The sequence below is a fragment of the Parus major genome, chromosome 3, assembly GCF_001522545.3.
Source record: "Parus major isolate Abel chromosome 3, Parus_major1.1, whole genome shotgun sequence".
NCBI classification, from domain to species: Eukaryota; Metazoa; Chordata; class Aves; order Passeriformes; family Paridae; genus Parus; species Parus major.
The window spans coordinates 16193832-16219951 of NC_031770.1; the positions used below are offsets into that span (position 1 = coordinate 16193832).

At 49.2% G+C, this 26120-nt stretch overlaps 1 protein-coding gene across 2 annotated transcripts in view; it reads left to right on the plus strand.

Moving 5' to 3' along the window:
* The window catches only part of ITPKB (inositol-trisphosphate 3-kinase B), a 71206-nt gene extending 45333 nt beyond the window's left edge, over positions 1 to 25873 (plus strand). For both annotated transcript variants that reach the window (XM_015623041.2, XM_033513269.1), the window contains 6 exons: positions 10175 to 10274; positions 10880 to 11093; positions 13996 to 14200; positions 19264 to 19365; positions 20771 to 20842; positions 23472 to 25873. In XM_015623041.2, the coding sequence (XP_015478527.1) occupies positions 10175 to 10274; positions 10880 to 11093; positions 13996 to 14200; positions 19264 to 19365; positions 20771 to 20842; positions 23472 to 23687 (909 nt within the window). In that variant the 3' untranslated portion in view covers positions 23688 to 25873. The remainder of the gene's footprint in view (positions 1 to 10174; positions 10275 to 10879; positions 11094 to 13995; positions 14201 to 19263; positions 19366 to 20770; positions 20843 to 23471) is intronic.
* The last annotated feature ends 247 nt before the right edge of the window (positions 25874 to 26120 follow it).

A 26120-nucleotide genomic window follows, 5' to 3' on the forward strand; every position in this document is an offset into this window, starting at 1 on the left:
TCTCTGTAGCCATTTCCCCTGAGCGTGGTGTTGACGTGACTCCTGCTCTGCTCACGCTTTGTGGGTGAGGAGGTTCCAAGTGTCCTTCCAGGCAATGGGTGACTCCTATGCTCCTGGCTCCCACAGCCGCTCTGTTTCCTTCCATTGTCATAGGGGAGGTCAAGCTGAAGGACTGCTGCTCACTCATCTGCCTTTGCTGTTTCTAATTCTTGCCTTCATCACAAGCAGGAAGAGGGAGCCTGCAACAAGCTCCTGGTTTTTTCCAATACACTGGAATATTTTTTCCATGATCCAAGCAGATGTTCCTGGCTTTCATGCATTTTTACTGAGGCTCCTCTATCATGCATACTGATCTCTGCAGACAGCAGAGAAGAAGTAGCTTTATCTCTATGATCCTCTACCCCAGATGCTTGGTCTTGGTGGGACAACTCCCTGATCCCTCTGGTGAAAAGGGTATTCCTTACAAAACCAGAGGGGAGTGGTTGCTCTCTTGTCAAAGGCAAAATCCTTCCTGGCTAAAATGAGGCTATTCTGAAAAACAAAGTGTTTGAAGTAAAAGAGTGCACATATTAGGATTTTTTTTTCTCACTCTAAATGAGATGGAATCCTTGGGAAGTAGCAGAAGCTGCTCCATCCCAACAGAAGTAACTACACCCCAACCAGAGCATCTATACTGCAGCCATCAAAATAATTTATCTAATGAGGCTTGGGATTCTGCACTAGAATTTCTAGGCACCCACAAATGCCTGTCAGTCATCACACTGTATTTCCTTGTATTAACTTCAGTGAAGTCGGATGTTGGGCCTCACTTTATCTTTGCTCAGTGACATCTGTGGGACGTGAAACTGGCATTGCTTCTGCCAGGTTTTGGGGAGCTGCTGAAACTTTTGTATTGTGCCTTTTGTGACTAAATCAAAAAATGCCCACTGATCCAAAGCTCCCCTATCCCATTTCCAGCTGCTCCTCTGGCCAAAACAAGGCTATTCAGCTGCTGTGCAGTACAGAAGCATCGGCAAGGATGAGAGGACTTTGTGTAGGAGGAAGATGATTCAAAATATGGACAGTCCCTTGCTGCCAGCATCAGGGTCAGTGGTCACAGCCTGGTGCATGCTGAAGCAGTCACTGGGCTCCTTCTCTTGTTGCCAGGACAGAGGCAGCCAGGAGTTGAGAGGTGGCAAAGCCAAGCAGAGCATAAGCCCAGCTCTGCATCATCACATCACAGGTTTTTCACCCAGTATCCTGCATTTTGGTCCCCCCCATGCCAGGACACACCAGCAGGAGGCATTCTGTGGTACCTGCCAGCTCTACCCCGCTGCCCTCCGCGCCCAGTGTCCAGCACAATGAACAAAGCTGGCCTCCCTGCCGCGGCTGGAGTGACAAGGTTTTTCCCAGTCAAGGGAAACAATCATCACTAGGGAAACCTTAACAACTTTTTAAAGAGCAAAATAAAACACATTCATTCTTTTAAACATGGAAAACTAAATGGCCTCTTTTTCCTTGGCTGTAAGTGCATGGCTGTGGAGCAGGCTGGCATGGAGTCAACTCTGCAGGCAAAAGCTCCCCCCACTCAGTTATTGAAGAGGAGGGCTCTGTGATGCAAAGTCTGCCTTTCTCAGCTCTAGTTGCCTAGGTTTTTTAAACCAGAAAGGCTCTGGCCATGCGACCCTTCTACTTGTGAGTGAAACATCTTGAGGCCTGCAATATCACACCTTCATGTCACTTCTTGGAAGAGCTGGAAGTGAAGCCCCAAGGAGCAGGGCTTTCTCCAGAGGGAGGGGAAAGCCAGGGTGTCACTTATGCGAGTCCCTGGGCTGCAGCAACTCCAATAAAGCCTGGGGAAGCAGTGGGCATTGGGTGACACTGCTGTCTCCTTATAGTTTTCCTACACCTCTTCTGATCCTAGGATATTTCATAGTCTTCCTGGGAGAAAGGCGCTGAAGTTCTTTTCACAATTGGGAATATCATTACTTTAATGCTGCTCCATCTCTTCTCCATCCCCTGGCCCAGGTGTGTAATCTTGCCTCTAACCATGCATGCTCTAGTTAATAAAAAGCACTAAAATACAGGTCCAGCTCTATTGCTGATATTGGAGACACTCACATGACTGAACACACCGAGGTTCATGTGACAACAGCCAGCTTTTGTTGAGTGCTGCTCTCCTTGCACAGATTTGGAATTCTGTGTGGTCAGTCCTGGCTGGCTGAATTAGTTGTCCCCCTGGCCATGGCTGCCCATGTCCCCAAAGGCTTTACCTGCTCCCCAACAGCCTGACCGGCCGAGTTACGTAACTGAAGCAGTTACAAAGTCAGTTACATTTCAGTTATAAAATTATAATTAGGATTATTTAGAACTGTGAGGCCTCCAGGCCAGCTGTTAGCCGCCACAGTTCCCCCTTTTTGTTTTTAAATACAAATGCAGTGTCTGTCACTCAGGGCTGTTGCAGAGAGGATGACAAATATGGCACAATGTATGGAACAGTCATGATGACACAAATAAAAAACCTCGACCTAGGCTTTAAAAAGCTCAAATGAGGCTTTCCACCCAACTTGGCAAGCACAGCCCGTCCCAGCCAATGATGTATCTGTTGTATCATTGGAGATATAACAGTCATACCCAGGAGCTGTCAAACAGGATTACCAGCAATACAAATCCTCAAAATGGCATGACACAAGGTCATTACTTGAAAGTTACCATTTTGCAACTTAACTCTATGAACAAGAAACACTTCAGTTTTAGAACAGTGAGAAAACCAAATAACAGGAGAAACAATTTGTCTTAATTCAGGTTTGTGATTCATGTCCTTAAATAGAAAAAAATCCTTAAATAAATTGTCCCAGATCCCCATGTAGCAGGTGTACAAGTCATTTAAACCACTGCTCCATGGTGTCTGCTGGGGGCCATCAGGAACGTGTTGCTTCTGGTCCCGAGCAGGACATAGGGCAGGGTGAAGACACCTGACAGGTACCCATCACATTCTGGTCCATGGACATGCAACTGTACCCACATCCCTGAGTAATGAGATCCCACAGACATTCCCATTTATTGGTGATAATATCTTGTACCATTACCTTGGATTTAGGAGATTGGACATCACTGGATGATTGCAGTGATAAAAAATGATTTAAAATTACTGGATTCTGGCAATTTTCTGGTATTGTTAAATGATTCAGGATATATATAGCTTTAGCCACTCTACTCTGTGGGGTCTCACCAGACATTACCCCTCTCTGTTTATCATGTATCCATTTTAAAGTGCCATATGCATGTTCCATGATGGCCTGTTGTGTTGCTGAGTGGGGAATACCAGTGTGGTGTGACAAGCCCCAGAGCTGTAGGAATTGTCTTGTGCTGTGTGGAATGTATGCAGGGCCATTGTCTGTTCTGATGGTATGGGGGATACCTAAAGCAGCAAAGGTTGATTGCCAATGTGATGGTATCCCCACTCCTTTCCCCTGTGTGTACTGTAGCCCACATGGCTGAGGGGAAGGTGTCAATTGAGACATGCACATATTTTAGACGTCCAAATTCAGGGATGTGTGTGATATCAGTTTGCCAAATTTGTAAAGCTCCCAGACCATGGGGATTAGCTCCCATTTGCAGTGTGGCCTTGGCAGTCAGCACAGCTGTTACAACTTATATTACAAGCCTCTGTGTTTGACAGCAGAAACTGCCTCTGTAGGGCTTGAGCACCTTGATGGAAGAAGGCATGTGATGCTTTTGCTCATGCGAGCATATCTGGCTGTGGTGCTGTCCAAGCAGGGCTAGCTAGGCAATCTGCATGAGCATTACCCTCTGCGATGAAACCTGGTAAATTTGTGTGACTTCTAAGATGTAAGATGAAATAAGAGCAAGTTCTGGCCTGGATGGTATGCCACAACATTCTTAGTAGGTCAAATAATGGTGCATTGTCAATTTCTTTTAACAGGGCTATGTCTAATCTCTGTGTGATGTCAGCAACGTAGGCAGAGTCAGTTACAATATTTAAAGGAATGTGGGGAAAACGTTGAAAAGCCATAGCTACAGCATGTAGCTCCACCAGATGTGGTGATCCACTCAAAAAACTTTCCAATGTTTGCCATTCATTTTCCTCTCTCCACATTACAGTGGCTTTTCCTGTTTTCCCAGAAACATGAAAAAACACTTTTTGTGTTACCTTTGTTACAAAGGTAACACCTTTTAGTGGTGTGCAACTATCCAGTGGTTTTAGGAATAATGCAGTGGTCCCACCCAATTGCAGTAATCCGTGGCTTGATAGATGGTAACTAATTGTTCCTGTGGCACAGGTATAATAATTTTATAAGGATCTCTTGCACTTAATTGTAAGCATCTCTGATGGTGTTTGATGATTAATTCTGCAATTACTCAAAGATGGTAGGGGCTGTCTTTTTAGGTTGGTGAGGTAGGAATACCAATTCTAAAATATGCAAAGGGTCAGGTCACTGAGTATCCCACCGTCCACTAATTCTGGTAGGATGAAAAGCAATGATGAAAATAAATACAGTAATGCACACCCCTTGGCATATCTGGTGGACTTGTCTGTTTGTGATAGCCTGCTCTACTATTTCAAGAGTGGCTTTTGTCTCTGGGGTTAATTTTCTGTGAGAATTTAGATCACCTCTTAGGATGTTAAATAAGAGTGCCAATTGTGAGGTGGCCAGTCCTAGATAGGGCCTGAGCCAGTTTATGGTAACCAAAAGTTTTTGTGCATCGTTTAAAGTTTGAATTTTTGAAAGTCTAATTGTTTGTGGCTGTATCATCTGATCCATCATTTTGAGTCCAAGGTACTTTCAGGGTGGTTACTGCTGCACTTTTTCCAGTGCTACTTGCAGCCCAAATGTTTTTAATGCTTGCATCAGTCTTGGCCAGATCTGTGAAAGGTCTTTTTTAATTGGGGTTGCAATTAAGAAATCATACATGTAGTCGTAACAGTGCGCCCCTGGAAATTGTTCTCTAACTGATGATAAGGCCTGAGCAATGTACCATGGGCAAATTGTGAGGCTGGTTTTCATTCCCTGTGGTAAAACTTTCCATTGATAATGCTCAACTGGTGCAGAATTATTAATGGATGGCAATGTGCAAGCTAGCTTTGGGGTATCATCTGGGTGTAAAGGAATAGTAAAACCCCAATCTTCTAGGTCCACAACCAGAATATCCCAGGTGGCAGGAATCATTGTAGGAGATGTCATACCATGTTGCAAAGCACCCATGCTTTCCACGAGTGAATTGATTTTTCTCAGGTCATGGAGCAACCTCCATTTACCAGACTTCTCTTTTATAACAAATAGAGGGGTGTCCCAAGGGCTCATGGATGGTTCTCTTGAGCTAGTTGTTCTTTTACTAGGGACTTAAGGGCGTGAAGTTTCTCTAGGGACCGCTGTGGTACCCACACAGGTCAAGTAGTAAGAATTTTAGGGCGAGTGTGGGATATTTTACACCCTTTAACACAGTGGCCCCCATTAAAAATCCATCCCCACAGAGTCCCTGTGCAGACAGAACACCCCTCCCACACAGGTTAAGTGGTGCAGCAGTGATGCATGGCCGAATCCTGGCTGTCTGACCCTCAGGATTTTTGACTAACACAGGTCTGCTACTCAAACTGCTCTGTGTGTTCCCCCTGGGGGCCAGCAATGGCAGATTCCACAGCTATGGTGGGCCCTGATGGAGGCCAAATGTTGGCAAAGGTGATGGTGACATCTTCCCCTGTGTCAATCTCCCACTGACCTTTATCTGCGAGGGGCTCGCCCGAGGCATCGTGATGGTACAAACCATATTAGGCCTGTGATCACACACGACCTGGGTCCAACACACCTGGGGTTCTCCTGTTGACCCGAAGCCTCAGGAATGTTTGGTCCCATAAAACCATAGGAAAGCATAATTTCAGCAAATTAAATCAGTTACTGCCTATCTCTGGCAGAATGCATGGAAAGGGAAGAGCACCCTGCTGGCTCCATGCATGGGGAATAACACCAGGCAAATTCCACCAGTGTCTGTGCTGGGAAAGGGAGGCAACAGGCAGACTGAGAAAGGCACGTCTCCTTTGAGCAGACATTAAAGGAATAAATATGCAATAGAGAAAATGTACAGCGAGCACTGAGCTCATCAGTCACTTTTTGTTTAATCTAATTAAACAAAATATATCCTCTGACCTTCTGCACTGGCACTAAATCCTCCTGTGTTGTTCTTTCCATACGAAGATCTATTGACAGATGGGGAAAGCCTAGAGTTTGCTTTAAGCTTCAGATAAGTAAAGTTAAACATACAGCAGATAAAATTGTTTTCCCAGCACTCTCTCCCCCTGACCAATTGTGGGTGCTCACTGGGAGGGATTAACTCCTCTGGCCTGTATCCCACCCCTGTCTTGGGGCACTGCTCTGTGCAGTAAGCAAAAGCTGTAAGAGGGCAGAAGCAGAGTGCTGCAGAAACCCTGAAAAATTCTTTTTTAGAGTTGGTTCTGCAGTTTCTGAGCCTCTTTTCCATGTGGCAGACTATTAGGGAAAACAGTGCCATTCCTTGCTAAATATATTTCCAGAGTCACTAAATAATTTACTTAACAGCTAATCAGTTGGCATTTGCTGATGCTGAACCAGGTTTTAAATAAAAAGTGTCGAATTGCATCAGATACCTCGTGCATATTCCCTACTTATGCAGGCTCTGTGCTCTTGCTGCCTGTGCAAGAGTGCAGTCAGTCCACACAGCTTCCTGAGTTTTTCTGGGAGGCAGAACAACCACAGGGCTGGATCTGGGGGAGAGCTGGGTGCCAGGGTGCCACATCAGGTGCAGGCTTTGATCATGCAAAAGGCTTGGAAATGTGCTCACCTTTTGAAATTACCACCTGTGAGCTCACCTCCTTGCAGGCAAATGAGAAGAGCAGATATCTGCCCTTCACCTGCATCACTTGGTAATGCCAACTGCAGAATGATTTCTTCCAGTATGGTGAAAAATCCTTTGGTCTGAGTCGGAGGAGTTACCACAGGTAACACCTCCATGCACCTACAGCTGTGACTGTGCTCCTGGATGTGTGAGCAAATAACTCCTTGACATGTAAACCAAAAGTTACAGACAAGCCTGGAGGCGATGACCTTATGGTTCCCAACAGGCAGTGTTTAAGAAGATTTCTTTACTGTAAATAGTCTTAATACTCCCTTTGTCTATTAATAGCACCAGGCAGGGCAGGAGGCAGCAGAGGGGCTGCTTCCTGAATGTGGTTGTGGAGTGAGACTGGAGTGGTGTGAACCTCATGGTTTCCGTGGCTGGCTGAAGAGCCTGACATGAGGGTTGGCATGACTGGGATCCCAAACCATGGACTTTGAGATCTCTGAATGCCCATCAGTGTCTGAATAAACAGAGACCTCTTGTCAGGGTGAAGGACCCTGCTGATGGTTAAAAGCCACCTCCCATCTCTCTTGGGGCTCAATGGAAAGTACAAAGACTGACTTTTTGGAGCAACACTACCTAGGGAGAATTTTGCTATCTTCAGTCAAAGGGAGTGGCAGGATCCCTGGGGGCATTGACCAGTGGTGTTCCTCCATGGTCCCCTTCTGCAGCCTGTCCCAGAGATCAGATGGAGTAATGCAGCTGCTGGTTTAGCAGGGGAGCTGTGCCTTGCAAAACTCAACCTTTTGAGCACTCCCACGACAGAGCAACATCCTTTTGATGAAGCAAACTTTTCCTTATTACACTGGGAGGGAGCTCAGGTGTAAAACAAAAATCCAGACTCCTGAAGGAATCAGAGAGACAACAATCCCTCTTCTCCCCTGTCAGTGTCCAGTGGTTGGCCCTGTGAAGCTGGGGGAAAGGGGCTCTGTGAATCAGAATTGTGCGTCACCCCTGCGGCAGTGACAGCTGACCTTGCAGTCAATTTCCAGCAGGTTGGGAGTGGCTGGAAATGGATGAAGCTGCCTCAAGCTTCACCATAAAAAAAAAGTCATTACACGTGTCCTTAAAACTTGGGTTGGAAATACCTGGCTAAAGGTGTGTCTGAAACCAGGTGAGGTGAAACCTGGATGAAAATGTTTCCCTCTGGCGTAAAGAGGGTGAGGATGTGCTACCTGTTCCTTGGGTGGCTGTGCTGAGTGGGTGGCTGTGCTGAGTGACTGGCTCTGTGTTCCGTTCAGATCAGCAGAAGGGTTGTTGTGTTTTGTGTCTCCAGGGGACTCGGGGTCATTACCCTGCACTGGGAGCAGTGCTGGAATGGAGAGCATCACTCCTGGGAAAGCCCTGGCAGGGGGAAGCCAGAGTGGCCTGCCCTGCTTTAGGGAGTGTTTGCCTTCATTCTGCCTGTACCTTGAAGTACCTCAGGGTTTTAACTATAAAGCTCTAACCACCAAAAAAACAAAATCTTGGCTTGGGAAGGCACATTGCCTTGGCATGTTTCCTGGGACCGAGTGACTTACGATGCTGTGCTGCAAGTGAGAGGAGGACTCCTTCTTTTACAGGAGGTGGGTCACACTCATTTAGAGTCCAAACTCCCCCAGAGACTTTTTTCCCCCTTTTTTTCATGACATCAGCCAGGACTTGATGTTACTATTTTAAAAACAAAAGGAGGGGACACCCCCCCGCTTCCCCTTCACTCTCTGCCAAAAGGAGAACAAAGAACAGCTAAAACACACAAGTTCTGGCACTCTGTGTGGAAATAAAAACATTCATCCTCATGTCAGGTAGGGAACTGCCCAACCCCCTGCCAAAGCAAGCAAGGCGGGCGGCAGAGCGAGCCCACAGAGCGGAGGAGCCTGGGAGAAGGGGATGCCCGGTGTCACCCCATGCTTGGGCAGCTCCTGCCAAACTCTTGCAAGACTGTACCAGTGCCAGGCTGCACCAGGATGCTCCTGGCCACGGCCACGGGCAGCCTTCCAGGGAAGGGCTGCCCTGCTCCTCCCAGGCTGAGAGGTGGGGAAGGACCTTTATTCTTCCCCTCTTCCACCCCTGTCCTGCCCACCACTTGGGCAGGCCCTGCATCTCCTTGCTCCCCAGTGGGCTGGTGCATGGCACAGGGATAACCCAGTGTGATTTCCACGCTTTACACACTAACATCTTTGTCTGCCTTCTCGTTCGCCATTTAAACATGTCAGCAGTTCCCAGCACGGATTCCTGTGCTCTGAGTTCACCCCCAGCAAGCATCCAAACTGCAAGTTGGGGCTGCTGGCTCTTCCCTGCCTGTCTGTGAAGCATTACTGGAACAGGGGCCAGTTCTCCAAACATGAGGAAGAGATTACTTGGGCTTTCTGGAAGGCTCCCTCCCATGCCTTCAGAGCGGAGCAAATGAGGATAATTTATCTGCTGGCTTCCAGCTGAACCCAGAAGCTTGGAGCAGCCAAGGACTACACTGTTTGTCCCAGCTCCCACAAGAAGGCATTTTTCCATTGTTGCCGTTGTATATCGTTCACATAATTTGTTTGTGCCGTCACCTTCTGGGGCCAAGATAAGAGGTCATCCCCTGCCTTTTACTGGTGGTGTGTTCCCTAGAACAATCCAGGGAAAAACTCGCAGGAAGGAGCCATTGAGGGAGGCTTTCGTACGTCCAGTGCAGCCTTCGTTAGAGTCATGTAAATAATTTTGAGCAATCTATCTGGTGAGAAACACAACATGTCAGAAGGGAATTGTTCTCTGAACTGTAGTTACAGATGGGCCAGAGCGGGCGGATCAGTGCACGAGGGTTGCCAGCTTAATGGACACAGCAGCTGCCTTTCAGGGGGAACAAAAGCCAGGCAGGGAGCCTCTGTATGCCTGTGCTCTTGTTCCCCTCAGGACCTGCAGCTCGGTTTTGTGACTGGATGGCAGTCCCGGGTTGCCTTCCCACTCCATCTGCTGTGATCTAATGCGGTGCTCAGGGATGGGTTAATGTCCCTGCTGCTCCCGCAGAGGGATGCAGGGAGCGGGGATGAGGCAGTGCGGATGGCTGGGCGCTCTGCAGCAGGAGCAGCCAACTGGAACAATGCTGTAACGCCATCCACTTTAGCGAAGTTACTCGTGATTTTTGAATGTAGAGTTGAGGCCCAGTGGCTCCAGCTTGGCACAGCACAATGGGAAAAGAGCAGATTTTCTGTTTGCTTCCATCCTGCGCTGGCTGTGGTGCCTCTTTCCCTGTCCAAAACAGCTGCATGCTGCCTGAAGTGACTTTACAGACAGTAAAGGCTTAAAACATCGCATTTACCTTCATGATTTTTTTTTCCCTTAGAGCAAGTCATGGAGGAAGATCAAGAATATGGTGCACTGGTCCCCGTTTGTGATGTCTTTCAAGAAGAAGTACCCTTGGATCCAGCTAGCGGGACACGCAGGTACGGAGCATGGGGAGGGACAGAGTGGTGGCAGGGCCCTTGGTTATCCCAGGTTAATGAGCTTTGTTGGCCTGAATTTCTTTAGGCTGCTGCATGAGTGTCACAGCTTGCAGCTCTCAGTCTCTAGCCCAGCAGAGTGACTTACCTAAATGTTAGTGAGGATAATGTGAAGGTCTGGGCTCTGGGCTTTCAGTCTCCCTGGGCCAGCAGGTATTATTGCTGCTTTTTCCTCATGCAGAAGAGAGCTGGGTGCTCTGGGTGAGAGCCAGGCCCACCTCCTGAGCCACTGCAAAGTGGGTGATGCTGCCCAGCACAAAGTTGCCCCACACATGACACAGACACAAAGATGTGAGCTTACCAAGAAGTGTACAGAGGGTGTGAAGCAAATGTGTGCTGCAGGACAGGTCTCTGCCCTCTTTGGAGTGTGACAGTGCTGGTCATAAACCTCTGGCAACCTGGGCTTTTCAGTCCCTGACTGTAGGGACTCCTTTGGGTGCTGGTGTAAATGGAGGTGCTTCCAAGGTGTTGGGCTACCCTTCCTGTTTTAGAAGGCACAGCATCATCCCCCCTTCATGCAAAGCCACATTGTCCCTTGTCACCCTCAGGTAGTTTCAAGGCAGCAGCCAATGGCAGGATACTGAAGAAGCACTGTGAATCGGAGCAGCGGTGCCTCGACCGCCTCATGAACGATGTCCTGAAGCCCTATGTCCCTGCCTACCACGGAGATGTAGTCAAGGATGGGGAGCGATACAACCAGATGGAGGATCTGCTGGCTGAGTTTGACTCCCCCTGTGTTATGGACTGCAAAATGGGGGTCAGGTGAGTGGCACTGGGGTGAGTGTTTTCTGAGTTTAAGATGGGATACTCAAAAGTAAATACATCTTCTAGGTAAAACTGCCTGAAACACACAATTAAGAATACCAGGCTCACCTGTCTTCAGGTAAAGCTCAGCAAATACCATGAGAGAGCCATGGGGAAACCTGGACGTGGAAAAGATACACCAGGCTCCTTCCTTCTCTGCTTGTTGTCTGTCCTGCATGCTGGGAAAGGTTTATTGTGGCGGAGGGGAGAGCACTCTGCTTGGGTTTGGGTACATGGGAATGGCACAGTAGCTACTCAAAGGGTCTCTCTGCCATGTGACGACACAGCCAAAGGATGGGGGGTAGGAGGTCCTGCCCAGGGTGCCAGAGGGCTGAAATAAAGATGCTTGAAAGGCACAATTTCAGTGAGCAAGAAATTTTCCCTCTGCTCAGCCTTTCCTCCGATGCGCACTGGAGGGATAAAATGCGTATGCTAAGTAGTTCAGTGCCTTTCATGCAAAGCTCTTGAAATATTTCCTAACAGATGAGCAATATTACCCGTGTCCTCCTTGAGAACCATCTCTCCAGATCCATCAGGATCCCAGGCTACAGCCACTTGGCCAGCAGCAGTTTTTGAGTGAACTGTGCCACAGCTGACAAAGGTGTCGCAGAGCAGATGTGAGCAGGGCTGGTGACCCCAGGTGGCTGCCACTTTTGGAGCAGCCTCAGGCCACCCCTTGGCCCTGGGTGTGCAGCAGGCTGGTGGCACGAAGGGTTGAGATCCCCCTCGCTGGCAAAGGCGCAGCCCAGACATGGTGGAGACGCTTGCGCTGCTGGAAAAGCTGATGGTTTCTGTGGGAGGGAGGAATCTTTTTTTCCCCTCCTGAATCCCGATGTGAAACTCGAACTGGCGTGCCGGGCTGTCGGCAGGGAAGAGGCGGGGAATACTTTCCACCGGAGGGGTGGAGAGAAGGGCAGAGGGCCCGGCACAGCCGTGTGGCCCTGGCTGGCACACACATGCTGCTGTGGGAAGGATACAGGACTCCCTCTGGACCCAGACAGCAGCCACCAGAATAAAAGCTGCTGGACATGCTGCCCAGGTGCTCCTGTGGCTGCCTCTGGGAGGAAGAAAGCCTCCCGTGCACAGATCACATGTCAAGTGATTTATGTACCTGGGGTTTTGGAGCTCAGGCAAGGGGGAAAATGTGCTGAGCATTGTCATCCTGAAATAAGATGGTGCTGTGGGAGGAGCTAGTGAGAGGATGAATGGAATTAATGCTGTGGAATGGGGCATCCCCATGGCTGAGCAAATAATCTAAACCTCGGGGCTGTCAAACCTGAGCCAGCAGCTTGCTGTCAGGCAGATACAGGTTTGGTTTTTTTCATGCCAATCTGGCTTTGGGATGTGGCAGCCTACTCCAATCACTCCTAAACAAAAGTTTGTCTTTCTTAAGCCTTGGCACAAGCCTGAGGCAATGAGGAGGACCAAGCCACAGACATTGGCGAGCTGTCATTCATAAGAAGAAATTCTAGCTTTCTGAGCACTGTGAGCAGCATTTTGAGCACGCTGCTGCTTTATTCTGCTCTTTTATTCCATCTGCACCAAAATCATGGGTTTGGTGATCTCAGCCAAAGACTTTCATTTTACCCACAATATTTTTCAAAGGGGCTGATGGCCTAGGGATGTCTGCCCTAAGCAAAGGTTTACCTTGTGGGACACAGGAACACTGTTCCACATAGACCACTCAGCATCCTTCCAGTTTGTTTTGCTTGGTTCTGGTGGTGAACCAGCAAATCACTGCTGGGATTTTGGCACTAGGGACAAGGGCAGAGGGCACTGTCCCTCTTCAGACCTGGGCATGGCTAGTGGAAGGTGTAGAACAGGGACAGATAAGGTCATTCCTGTGTTGTTTAGCTGGGACATCTCACCCAACTTGGTGGGTTGTTTGAGGAGGGCCTGGACACTTTTCAGGCTGAGCCAGGGTTGATTTGGGAGTTGCAAGAGGAATTCCATGGTGGTTTATTATTGCTGCAGGAAGTATTACTTTGTGGATGATGGTTTTATGCATGCCAGAGTGCAGAATTTTTCCACCACTGTGCGCTGGCACAGAGGGATGCTTCTCTGAAGTATGGATAATACCAAGGTCTTTGCACACTCTCTGCACCTTCCATCTTCCTTCTCCCATTTCCCCATCCTGGCTGCACCCTGTGGACCTGGGGTGGTGGTCAGCACCTGGCCAAGGTTGTATCCCTTCCTTTGCTTCATCTTGTAGGGAAAGCTTTTGCTAGGAAGTCCACTTGAAGCAAACTTCTGCTGGGCAAAATTCACAGCCCTGTGTGAAAACACCCCGTTTAGCATCTGGTGAGGCAGAGCCTTCTTGGTGCCTAGAGGGGGTGGAAAAGCACAGGAGATGCATGGGAGCAGCTTTGGCTGACCCACAAAGGGAGCAGCAGCTAATGCTGAAGGATGGGACACAGTAACATCCTTCTTGCCTTGAATTCTGGCTCCCAGAGCATGTGCAGTTTCATGAGCATATCTTGAAAGCCATGCTTAGCTCAGGTGAGAGCTTAGGTTTCCTGAACATTGGGATATGGGCCCCTCAGGACAAGGGATGGCACGAGGAGGCTGCCAGGGTGGCAGCAGCAAGGCTATGAGCACCTGTGAGAAATTACTTCCCATGTTATTGCCAGACTGGTTGTGGTTCCTTGATGAACTGAAAAAATACTGGGTGTTGATGATGGAGTGATAATTAAATCAGGATCAATTCAGCCACAAAGAGGCTTGCTCCACTATTTCCAATGCTGCACTACTCCTCAGGGGTCATCTATCCTGGATCAGCCTGATTTCTGGGGCAAGGGCTGTCTGTGTGTATAAGGCACCTCATGTGGTAGCCCTGCTCATACACCCTCACTCTCTGCAGAACGTACTTGGAGGAGGAGTTGATAAAGGCCCGGAAGAAGCCGAGCCTGAGGAAGGACATGTACCAGAAGATGATTGAGGTGGACCCTGATGCCCCCACTGAGGAGGAGAACGTGCTGCGGGCAGTGACCAAGCCCCGCTACATGCAGTGGAGGGAGACCATCAGCTCCACCGCCACGCTGGGCTTCAGGATCGAGGGGATAAAGGTGAGTCTGGCCAGCTGTGCTGAGCAGGGGATCAGCTGCTGGGAGTGCTCACTAGCCAAACTCACAGAGGTACACAAGCAGCAGGCTGGTGGTGAGAGTGGGTCACATCTGCACATCCCCAGCCCCTGCGGCCAAACCACCACACAGGCACTTCACCCAGGGCACTGCTGCTCTTCTGAGATAACTCCTGAGTTATCTCAGAAGAGCAGCAGCTCCATTCTCAGCTCCATTGTCCTCAGCTCCATTCTCCTTCTGAGAATGCAGCTGAGCTCAGGGCATCCATGCAAAAGGACAGTTTTAGACATAATCTCATTACATCAGCTGCTTGGTTGATTTCTCCCTCCCTGCAAAATACAAAGTGGCATCCTCCAACCTGAATACTCAAATTAGTTGTTTGCTTTCAGTTCTGCTCTGCCACTGGGCTGAGCCACTAATCCAAATCCCAGCTTGAACGTGTGCCGATCTGCGGTCAAAGCTGTGAGCTTAGCCAGTAAGGAGGATGTGTTTACAAGCCTGTCCAGGAAGATTCAGCAACTGAGCCCTATGAAATGGGACAATGGGACACACAGGTGCACTTTCTGTCAGCACCAGCATGCACATGTAACCTGCTGACTGCTCTTGCTCAGAGCAGTGCTCACATTTCTGGAGACACCAGCTGGGATGCTTCTGTGTCCCCAGTAGATGAGCCAGCCCAGGAGATTTTCTCCAAGGAGGCTTTGCAGCAAGAAAGGTGTCTGGGATGGCCTTTGAACAGAGTTAGGTCTGCAACCACAGAGTATTAGTGATACAGCTTGCATGAACATTAGCAATGGCCTATGCCTTTTGATAGCAGCCAGTGTGAATTAAAGGTAATATCACACTTGAGCCAAGGGTTTCATTGCATGCCTGGGCATGGTGTTGGCTTGACAGCCATGGGGAGCTCTGTCAAGTTGTGTTTTTAGTAATTCAGGCTTGGGTTCCTGCTGAGGGCCCAGACAGTAGCTCAGAGCAGTCACCTGCTCTTAGTGGAAACAATGGCTCAGTATCTGCATGTGTCTTGATTGGAGGAGTTTCTTTTCTTGATCACAGATTATTTTTCTCTTCTCTGAGTTGGGGCAGAATTCTCCCAGAGTGGCTATCTGGGTCTCTGTAGCCTAATGTCCTGCCTGAAGATAGAGGTGTCAAAATGATAGAATTAAAACAAATTAAGCTGTTCCCTGATAAAGCCCTCACACAGATTTTGTAGATTTCCCTGGCAGTGTTTCCCTTCACCTCACCAGCAAACAAATGCAGGAGCTGGATGATGGGTTTAAAAGGTCACCAGGAGTGGGTCACTCAGAGCTGCTACTTCTAACACCCTTCTAACCACCCACAGAAGAGAGTTGTCTCTTGCTCTGTGCATGTCGCACTTTCTTCATTCAGCAGGACACAGTGCATTTACCTCTCATTCAAATGCTCTCAGAAACCTCAGGAGCAGCTCTTGGGCTGAGCCCTTTCAAAAGTTTCCTGGCAAGCAATGCAAGGCTCCCCTGCCCATCCCGTGTCTTTGCCTAGGATGCTGATGGTTGTGCTCCCCACAACAGCTTTCTGCAGTGCCTGCATTGGGTCAGGGCACTTCCCTGATCTCTCCAGGTCTCCCAAAGACCCTTTCCTGCTGTAGATGCCCATAAGCACACTGTGAGGTGCTCCAGCTCTGCACAAGCCCATGCCTAGATCCCATTGCTGAAGTTCTGCTTTGTATGAAACTGAGTCTGTGTAAAAGGGGGGAACAGTTGGGACTAAAGCTCCCATGCACTGCTTCTTCTTCCTGCTTTCTTGATGTGATCAGAAATATCTGTCTATTTATAGTCCAACATGATATATCCTTGGCCTCCAGTGGTGCTTCTCAGTCTGGGCATGTTTAAGGGGCAGGTCATATGTGAAGCGCTTGAAATTAAAAATGTAAAAAAACCAAAAAAAACCCAAAGAAATCATATCCCTAGGGAGGCAAAAAACACCATGGAGGGAAATAAAAGCCATAAAGGAGTTATGAGATTTGCACCTCTGTGTAGCCAACCATAAATGAGTAGCTGCCTAATCTGAGCAGTGGATTTTTTTTTCAAAGAGGTGAAGCAGCCCTTTAATTGAAAAATGTTGAGAAGTGCTGGCCTCCAGCAGTATTCCTGCTGTTGCTGCTGCTAGGGGGCTGACTAATTTGATCAAGGCTCTAATTACTGTTATTCTCCTTAAATCCCTCAGCTTCTGTGTTATTTTCCCCTAAGCTAAAGCATTAGCAGCTCATGCTGTTTCACAGCTGGCATTTTTTCCAACAGGGCTGGTCATGCTGTGCTGTATCCCTGTTGTTCTCCCTGTTACTGGGATTGAGTTTCTGTGTTAGGGAAAGTGCCTTCGGTGCCCTGGCTGTCTTCCTATGTTTTATTTCTTGCTGTGGATGCTCCCTGTGAGGAGCAGCAGTGAATCTGCCCTGCCCCTCACCCATGGATGGGGGCTGCTAGAGGAGAGTACTGAGAAGTGCAAGGGAAGGACAGGATTTGACCCTGGGCATATGGAAAGGAGTCATAGGAAGGAGAGGAGCAGTGGAAGACTTTTGGATAGCACAGCCTGGCAGCTCAGGGTTGGCCATGAGGATAACAGCCCTTTCCTGACTGAGCTCTCTGTTTCCCAGGTGGCCTTGAGGATCCAGTTCTTCCTTTTTAAAATGGAAATTTTCCTTCGCAAAAGGAGATAATGACATTCATCTGACTTTCTGGAATAGCTTGAACCTGTTGGAAACAGTAGCTATTAATAAAATTTCCATGCTGAAAGTAACACAAGTGATCCCTGGTGGCCCAGTTGAAACTTGCTGGGGCTCATTGTAAGAAGTGACACCCCTGAGCTGCTGCTCTGGTCCGAGTGTTACTCACCATTGCCTGCAGCAAGACCACGGTGGGATGGCATTCCCCAGGGCTGGAATGCTTGCAGGGTCCCAAAACCAGTCCGGAAAGCCTCCACCTAACTTTGCCAAGCCAGGCAGCTCACAAGTCCCATCCAAGGCCAGAGGCAGTGCTGGAGGGAGATCTGGCTGACCTGAGCCCTGCCCCAGTGACGCCAGCGCAAGCTGGAATCGCTGGTGGGGCGGAGGCTGTGATAGACCTTATCAGCCCCCCTCACATTTCTGCTTTGTGGAAGGCAGCCCCCTCGGGGCTCAGACACCTGTGAATGTCATGGCAGTTGTCAGCCTCATGGCAGCAACCTCTGGCTGGGCAAGGAAACTGCAGGAGGCGGGTAATGCTGGGAGCAGCACTATGGATAGGCTGCTTGGCTTTCCTGAAGCTGAGATTGCCTTATCTGAAAGGCCATCTGTGAATTTCGTTTATTTTTAGGAGTGCTTAGAAGTCCATGTCCTTTCTTGGATGCTTTGTGGAAGGTTGTGCTCTTTACATGTGAAATTAGTGCTGTGGCCCTTCTCCAGATTGATATCGATCGTCCCCCTGGGAGAGGGTGGGTTCATTTCTGAGCTGCCACGTCAGGGCTCAGATGAGGGGCATATGGCAGCAAAGTGCTCTTCCCCTATACATCACACATGTGCCCCCAGAGCATCCTCAGCAAGGTCACAGCTGAAAGCAGAGATCCCAGCTCTGCACGGTCTATCAGCAGCATGGAGTCTCCAGTGAAAAGGTTGTCCCTGTCCTCTGCCAATACACACTCTGCCAATCCTGAGCATTGCTTTTGCACCCTGTGGCACAATGGTCAGGCTGAGTCCAGGGTGATATGAAGCTGGGTGCAGTCATTGCAATTGACACAAACAAAGTTTTTCCTGGAGTTTTTATTTTGTACTTTGCTTTTGTTACCACCTTTGTTAATGCTTACACAAAACACAAGTTGGAAGCTGAAATGTGCTGTGTGATTCATCCCAAACTGCACTCAGATGTTGGTTTGGTGGCAGGCTCACCTTGGGCACTCAGTCTTCCCCCAAACTGGACTGGCCACCATGCCCACAGCAGGCCCCCTCTCCAGGAGGACGCACACTGCCCTGTACTGGGGCACTTCCTTGATGGGTCTCTAACCTGCAGGGCAGGTGATGTCATTGTTCCTTCTTTCCCCTGCAGCCTCTGCTCTGCCCCTTCATCCTTCATCTTCCCCAGCCCACAGGATTGGCCCCTGTCCTTTTGCTCTATTGTGTGCAAACGAGCTGTCTGGAGCAGTGGGATGGAGCCCTGCAATGGAGCTGTGGGCACAAGCAAGTGTGGTTTAAAATAGTCCCTGTATCCAGGAAATGAGATCTTAGAGCCCCTCTGGACAGTGAAACGAGTTGATGTAAAAATCAGAGCCCCAGAAGGTCCAGGGAAATGGGGAGAGACCTACAAAGCTTTCCAGAAATTCAGACAGGAGCCTCTGGGCCAGGGCTGAGTATCATCGCTGCAGTGGACAAGCCATGCCATCCCCATGGCAGGCCAAGGATGGGGGAAAGGAGGAGGAGAGCACAAGGCTGCATCTCGGTGCCAGGCTGCTGCCTTGAAGGGCTTGTGATCCATGGACTATCAAAGGACCAGTGAGGGCAGACAGCCATGGGGCTTGCTCCTTGCTGCAATGGTCCGTGGAGGATTTCTCATGGAGCGGTTTTGTTCCTGCTCCTGAGATGTTGTTTCCATCCATACTCAGTTTTTTCCCATCATGATCATGCTCTGCTGTCCCCAGGCCAGGGAGACAGTCCAGGGCTGGTATCAGTGCCATTCTCAGCCACAGCAGCCATAGGAAGCCATCTGGGCACAGAAACACCAGAAACTGGTAGTCTCCAGCCTCTGTTAGCAGCAAGCACCAGGTCTGTGAGGAGAGTTTGTCCACATTGCCAGTGACCTTGACAAGTATTTGATGATGGGGAGTTCCATTTGCAGTAGAGAACAATGGATGGGGGCTATAGGATAACTTGGGATGTTCAAGCAGAGACCTGCTGCCTCTGCTCACCCCTGCTCCACAAACAGATCCTTCAGCTGCCAAAAATGCTAGTCACATCCTACTTGGCAACACACATGGCTGCAGAAACACTACTCCTGCCCCAACTCCCTTCCTCCCCATCCAACTCACCCCTGTCCCTTCTTTTCAAGAAAGAGGACGGCACTGTGAACCGGGACTTCAAGAAGACACGGACAAAGGAACAGGTCATGGAGGCCTTCAGCGAATTCACCAGAGGAAACAGGAACGTTTTGGTGAGTGGGGGATGTTGGGGACACTGCCTGGAGAGGGCATTTCCTGGGGAGCCTGGCCTCACCTCATCAGGTCCCTGGCCTGCAGGGCTGAAGCCTGAGCAATCTCTTAAAAAGCATGAGAAATGATGAAGAGAAACACCATCCTGGTGCAGGGTGAGGGAAAAGCAGTGGAGAGCTGGGAGGGGACTTGGCTGCAGCAGCACGGCTTGACATGAGTCTGAGTCTGCTGAGGATCCCCAGGATTAGGTCCCAAACCCACTGAGGAGTCACAGCCATGCTCTCTGTCCCTCCTCCCTGGGCTGGTGGTCACCCCGAGCCCTCTCTGTACCCCAGCATGAGTGATGGGGGCTCCCATCCTGGCAGGGCAGGCTGCCTGTGCCCAGTCTCACAGAAGGGTGAAGTGTGCCAGGCACACTTCACATGGACAAGCCACACTCAGCATTTCCCAAGCTTCCCTAAGTTGCCAGGAGAATAAGAGATCTGGCTGTAAACAATTTACACCAACTGTGTCAAATAACCTGTTTGACAAAGCACTCCCATTATAAGCTGCACTGTATAAAGTCTCCAAATGCAAGACTCCAGCTGGAGTCGCCCTTGGCACTGTCTCCTTCAAACTGGCACGCTTTCTTTCACTAGAGTTACCCAGGGATTATTCCTGGATCTGAAGATGAACTTGCCTGGGTGCATTTTACCCCCTAAGAACTTGGAGCACACATCATGTCACATCTCTGGATGGGGCTCCTTGGTCAGTGCATTTTTATACAGCAATCCCCTCCTCTAGCCAAGCAAGTGTGTACAGTGCCCAGATACTTGCTCTGTGTGTGTTCCTGTGCTTAATTCTTCTATATAAACCCCAAAATCAGTGAAGCCCCCTGGGAATCTTCAGTGCCTTCCAGCAATTTGCAGGGATCCTTGAACAGGCTTGTGGGTCTCGACCTGTGTGCTGGCCATTGTGAAAGCCCTTCCGTCTACAGGACCAGCTTTGCAAAAGTGCTGATAACAGAGTTGCAGAAGTGTCTTGTGATATGTGACTGAGTGCTAAAAAGACAGATGAAGTGAAGAGCTGATCTATTAAGAGACTGCAGGGGAGAGGAAAAAGTAGCAGCTGCTGAATTAGGTGTTCCCACCATGGAAGCAGCAGGGAGACTCTGCAGAAAGCACCATTTCAGCAAAAGCAAATGTTTCCACTGAGTTTTGAAAGCCACAGGAGCTCACAGGGTGCTATAGAAGCCAAAAGGTTAAGTGGATCATAAAAAGGATCCAGGGGACACTCTCCAAAGGAAAAGGTCTGGGGGAGGATACTGGGTGCAGGGGTGACTTTCCTGTCTGCCCCAATGCAGTGGTTTTTATGTAGGTTTCCTGCAACACTGATGGCTTGGATTTGTGTTTTATTTTGTAATTCCAGAACAGTTACCTTAACCGGTTGAAGGGTATCCGCGCTACCCTGGAGACATCCCCGTTCTTCAAGTGCCATGAGGTAATACTGCTGTTTAGATACATCTGCCTGGAGAGACAAACTGTTTAATCTCAGCTTGTCCAGGGAGAGAAGTCAAAGTCAGGGGCTGTTTTATTCTTATATCTGTATTTTCATATGTGTATTTAATACTTAATGTGCAAATATAGATGATAACATACAATGTTTATGCATCTGACATGTGCTCAAATCTACTGGAAGCCAATGTTCAAACAGATTAAAAGTGACCTAGAAGGAACTCAGGCTGTTCATGACATGGAAAATTCCCTAATGTAAAAGCACAGGGGTTTTCTCAGGAGAAATGTCTGTTTGAATGTATGTCAGGTATCATTTGGCTGACAGTTGCTCCACATGATCAAACCGAGGCTTCAACACAGCCATAAACTGCAGATACCCCAATCACGCCTTTCCTGAGCTGGTTGGAGTACCCCAGTACAAACTCTTCCTTTTGAAGGAATTTCATACAGAAACATGTGTCCACAATACCGACATTTTCTATAGTGAAGATTTAGTACTGATAGGAAAACAAGGAGGGAACACTATCTTTTTTGGCCATTTCAGGAACTGAAATACTCCACAATTTAATGCAATAATTTTGCTATTGCATCTACTTAACAAAACATGAGAGTGCATACCCTTGTCATGTGTGGTGTAGGAAAAAAAGAGCCTGATAGGAACCTTTGACTTCCAGGGTTCAGGAGCCACAGCTCCAAGAGTCCACTGTCCCTCATCCAGAGCCACATGAGCCACCCCGGCCCCAGCCACACTCGGAGGGTCCTGCCAGGAGCCAAAGGTAGATGGGGCCATGCCTCCTGGTGGCAGCGCCTGGAAGGCAGTTGGAAGGGAAATGTCAAAACTCAGGGTTTCAGGGCAGTTCAACACAGGAAACAAAATTCTCCCTGAAACCAAGTGCCAGGGTTTCATTTGAAAACACAGAAACAAAGCAGCCTTTCAAAGAGGGTTTGAAAGGAGTTTCCACTTCTTAAAAATTAAAAAGCAGCAGCTTTGACTTTCCATCCTGCTTTGAAATGAAGCGCAGCAGAAGGTCTGCCAAGCTCTGTGTCCCTCCATGGGGCCCTTGCTGAGCAGGGCTCCTCCAAGGAGCTGCAGGGGAATTGGGCAGTCCAGGACACACAAATGAAGAATGTCAGCAAAAGGTTTTTCCTTAAAATTAGAATGCTCTGTCCTGGCCAAGAGAGGACCATAAGAGGTTAGCAGGAGGAGAGCTGAAGATAAGCATTTCTCAGAAATAATACGCATCTCTGGACCTTGGATGTTTTCCCAACACACTGAAGGAAAAAATCTCCTGAAAAATGTAAATTCTTAACAGCTTTTGCAAACATGCATCCTGTTCAAAACCCCAGTCTAAAGGCAAATCTCAGGCTAAGCCCTGCTGATAGCACAGATGTGGGCATCCCCACTAACATTTAGTGCTGCTGTTTTGGAGGGCTGACACCAGCTGGATTCTCTTCCATGTACCTACACATGCTAAAGGGCACTCGTGGCTCTCAGTGCTCTGCATCACCTCTGCTACAGCCCTTGCACTCTGGTCACCAAGGTGCCTATTTGTGACACAGAGGCAAGAGAGTTCATAATTCACCAATTCATGCACATCAGAAAGAATTTGGAAAGCAGTTTTCTTTTGGGACAGCTCTGATACACACCCATTGGTGCTTTTCTGTAGAAGCCCCTGCTAAAATCTGACTGGAGGAAGAGATTAAGCAGAAGAGCACAATGATGACTGACTTGATACTGCTACACATTTCCTAAGCACTGAGAAGCCACAGCAGAGCTGCTGTTGGTTGTCAGGCTGGCTGAGACTGTGAGCCAGGATGGGTCAGGATGCTGAGCTGCTGAGCATCTCTCTGCTTTGTGTGTAGTGACCATTGGGCTTGTGGGGTCCCATCCCACTGCAGCAGGCCTTGAGACTTCTGTCAGAGCCCAAATGCATCTAAAAACCTGTTGGCTTCCCCAGGCTTGCCCAGGCTACTACTTTCTGCAGGATTTTCCCAAATGACGATCATATCCCAAAGGATGTGAAAGAGCCCTTCAAAGCAGATGCAGTCAAGTGAACTCAGGGAAAAGGAATTTCATGAGCATGCAGCTCTGTACCTTGCACCCCCAGAGTGCTGTGCATGCCAGGAGGATATTCTAGAGGCAGTCTGAGTGTAATGGGATAGTGTTTGAAGTAGGAGACAGCAGGTTACTTGTACTTGGAGTGTCCCCATCCCTGTGGTGGTGTCTGCAGGATTGGGGAGTATGAAGAGCACAGGAAGATCACAAAGAACCAGCCTTGAAAAATTCCCCATCTGAAGGCTGAAACAGTTCATCTCATTTGTTGCTAAGGGACCTTGGCTCATTTTCCAAAATGACATCTTTATCTTTCATGCCTGTGTTTTTCTGATTCTCTCCTTGTGTCAAGACCTGGGATTTGTATGAGTAAATCAGCTTGTCCAAATGCCCCATTTGCATGTGCAAACACAACCAGCGGTACCCAGAGCTTGCTTTTTCCTCATGCAAAATTGCTGCAGCATCTCCTGGAAATGCAGCCTGAGATAAGGTGTCTAAAAGCCCCAAAGAGGGCTGAAAATGAGCAATGGGAGCACCACTAATAGGTCTCACCTCTCCACAGGTAATTGGGAGCTCTCTCCTCTTCATTCACGACAAGCAGGAGCAAGCCAAAGTCTGGATGATTGACTTTGGGAAAACCACCCCACTGCCAGAGGGACAAGTTCTCCAGCACAACGTGCCCTGGGTGGAAGGGAACAGAGAGGATGGCTACCTCTGGGGGCTGGACAACCTCATTCAGATCCTGACAGAGTTGTCTCAGAGCGAAGACTTGCATTAAAGCCGCGCATCCGATTCTGCCACTACCCCCAACCTGCCCCCGACTGACTCTTCTGAACTGCACTACAAGACACTTTCCAGCCCTCGCCCTCCCCATTTGAAAGCTATACTCTCCCTATTTAATGTGTTTTTGTTGTGAGGGTTTTTTAGGTTGTCTTGGTTGTTCCCCCCCCCACCTCCCCTTGTAAATAGAGAGCTAACCTGCCAGAACAAAGCTGAACATGAAACCTTGGCTTTGCAGAGTCAGTGGGAGCTGGCAGCCCGGAGGGGTTGCTTAGGCAAGTGCATGCTTCGCCTGTCGTGCTTTTGTCTCTTGCTCAGCCTGATGTTAAGAGGGCTGGTGGAAGAAGGAGCCTCTTCTTGCATCGGGGTTGTCCTGAAAACACTCAGTGACTGTGCCCTGGACCCTCTGGCAGTCAGAGAGTGTGAGCGAGGTGTGGAGATGGTGAAGGACACTGCAGTGGGAGCCCCTTACTGCCTCTGCCAGCGCTTTTCAGCCCAGAGAGCTGGCTGTGCCAAGTCCTTCAGAGCTGCTAGAAAGGCAGATTTGGGGTTTAATTTGTGTTCAAGACATCTTTTAGAGGTTGCTCAGTAATTTTTGAGTGGCAGTGGGGGGCAAGGGTTTCCCTCCTGCTGCAGAGCCATGTAGTCAGGCACAGATATTTGCCATGGCCAGGTGCTTCCCACCCATGTCCCCCATGCTTGGGTGCCCTGGTGAGCAAAACTTTGGGCTCCTCTCTAGAGCCCCAGCTCCTCTGCTATGAACTGCTTCCAGCCTACCTTAGCTGGGGTCTCCAGTCCTCCCTAGCTGGGAAAAATAGCTTATAAAGGACTACTGTGAAGCCTGAAGTAGCCATCCAGGTTGATCAGTCTTTTTTGTCAGCAGCTGAGCACACGTCGTGTAGTGCCACCAACGCTCACACCTAGCCCAGGGTGACCCTCCCGCCTGGAGCATCTCCGTAACTTCCATCTGCATGAGGTGAAGGGTTACAGCAGCAAGGCAGCTCCCGGCTTAGACACCTTTGGCAAACAGAGCTGGGCTCAGGCATCCCCGTGCCTTCCCCGTTTTCCACAGAGCCGCCTGTGGCTGTGCTGCTGCCCAGCCTGCGGGGGCCGTGTGACGGCCCCTGTGCTCCCGCTCCTGCCAAAACACCCAGTTCCCTGTTTAGGGCGGAGGCTGTTTTTCAACTTCCTGGAACATTTGAACGGAGCGGCGGCAGGGCTGGTGCGCTAAAGGTCATCCGTGGAGAGGCTGCCGGGGAGGGGAGGCTGCAGCAGGCCGGGAGACCTCACATCGAGAAACGTTCAGCGCAGGAGATGCTGCAGGAGCTTGGCAGCCACGCATCCCTCACCTGCTCCATCCATCCCCCCAAACCCACTGTCCTGTCTCACTCCCCAGGAGCAGGGCTCCAGAGCCCCTCTGCCATAGTTTGATGGGTCTGGCACCCTTGATGGGGGAGACCTCCCTTGCAGCAATGAGGAGGAGGAGGTGGCCACCAAGCCATCTGCAGCCAAGCCTCTTTCCCAAGGACTGAAGTTTCCTAAGGTTTCACACAGTTCATATCTGACCAGACAGGTGTCTTTTGCTCATCAGATGCCATTGTAAACGGTTGCACTGTTTTAGCTCCTTGCCAGGCTTTCTAGAATAGCCCATGTAGAAGTGCCTTATAGACTTTGCCTCTGTTCCATTAGTGTCATGGAAAAGGTTGGGGTTTTTTTTTAAGTTATATTTATTTTCATCCCATTTTAATTGCACAAAACACTAAAATTTAATGCATGGAATCTTTTTTTTTTTTTCTTTTTTTTTGTTTTAAACTGTGTTTTTAGTTTTTAAGCCATGCCTTTTCCATCTTTGGAGAAAGGGTGTGAACAGATATGCGTAGCTATGTACCACTTACCGCTGTACTTTAGCTTTGAGCTGCTCTTATATATGTATGTTATTTTTTAAGCCTGTTTATAAACCAGATTCCTTGCTTTGTGGCTTCAGAAGAAGCAGATTGTTGCTCTCAGATGTCTTTTGCTTTCCTGGAAGCTGGAACGGTTGCTGTGAGGGATTTTCCCTGCTCCCACCACACCTCTCAGTCATTGGGTAATACAGAAAAAAAATCCAAACCGGTCTGGAACACCAACGCACAGAGCCTGTAAAAAGTCCTGTAACATTGCAAATAAAGGCATATGGGAAGCATTCCCCTGGTGTGCTGTTAGTGTCTGCCCTGTGCAGCTTGTGGCAGCCTTGGAACAGCTTTTCACTTCCATGACTGGGGGGGAATCAGGCTCCAGCAGTGCTGCATAAAAGCAAGAGCAGGGCAGGGCCGTGCACTGGGAGCAGATCCCAACAAACAGGAAGTGGCTCTGCAGGGAGCAGGGCAGGGGGAGAGCAGAACTGGGGCTGTGAGAGGCCCAGGCTCAGTGGGAGCTACCCTTCAGAGAGGTC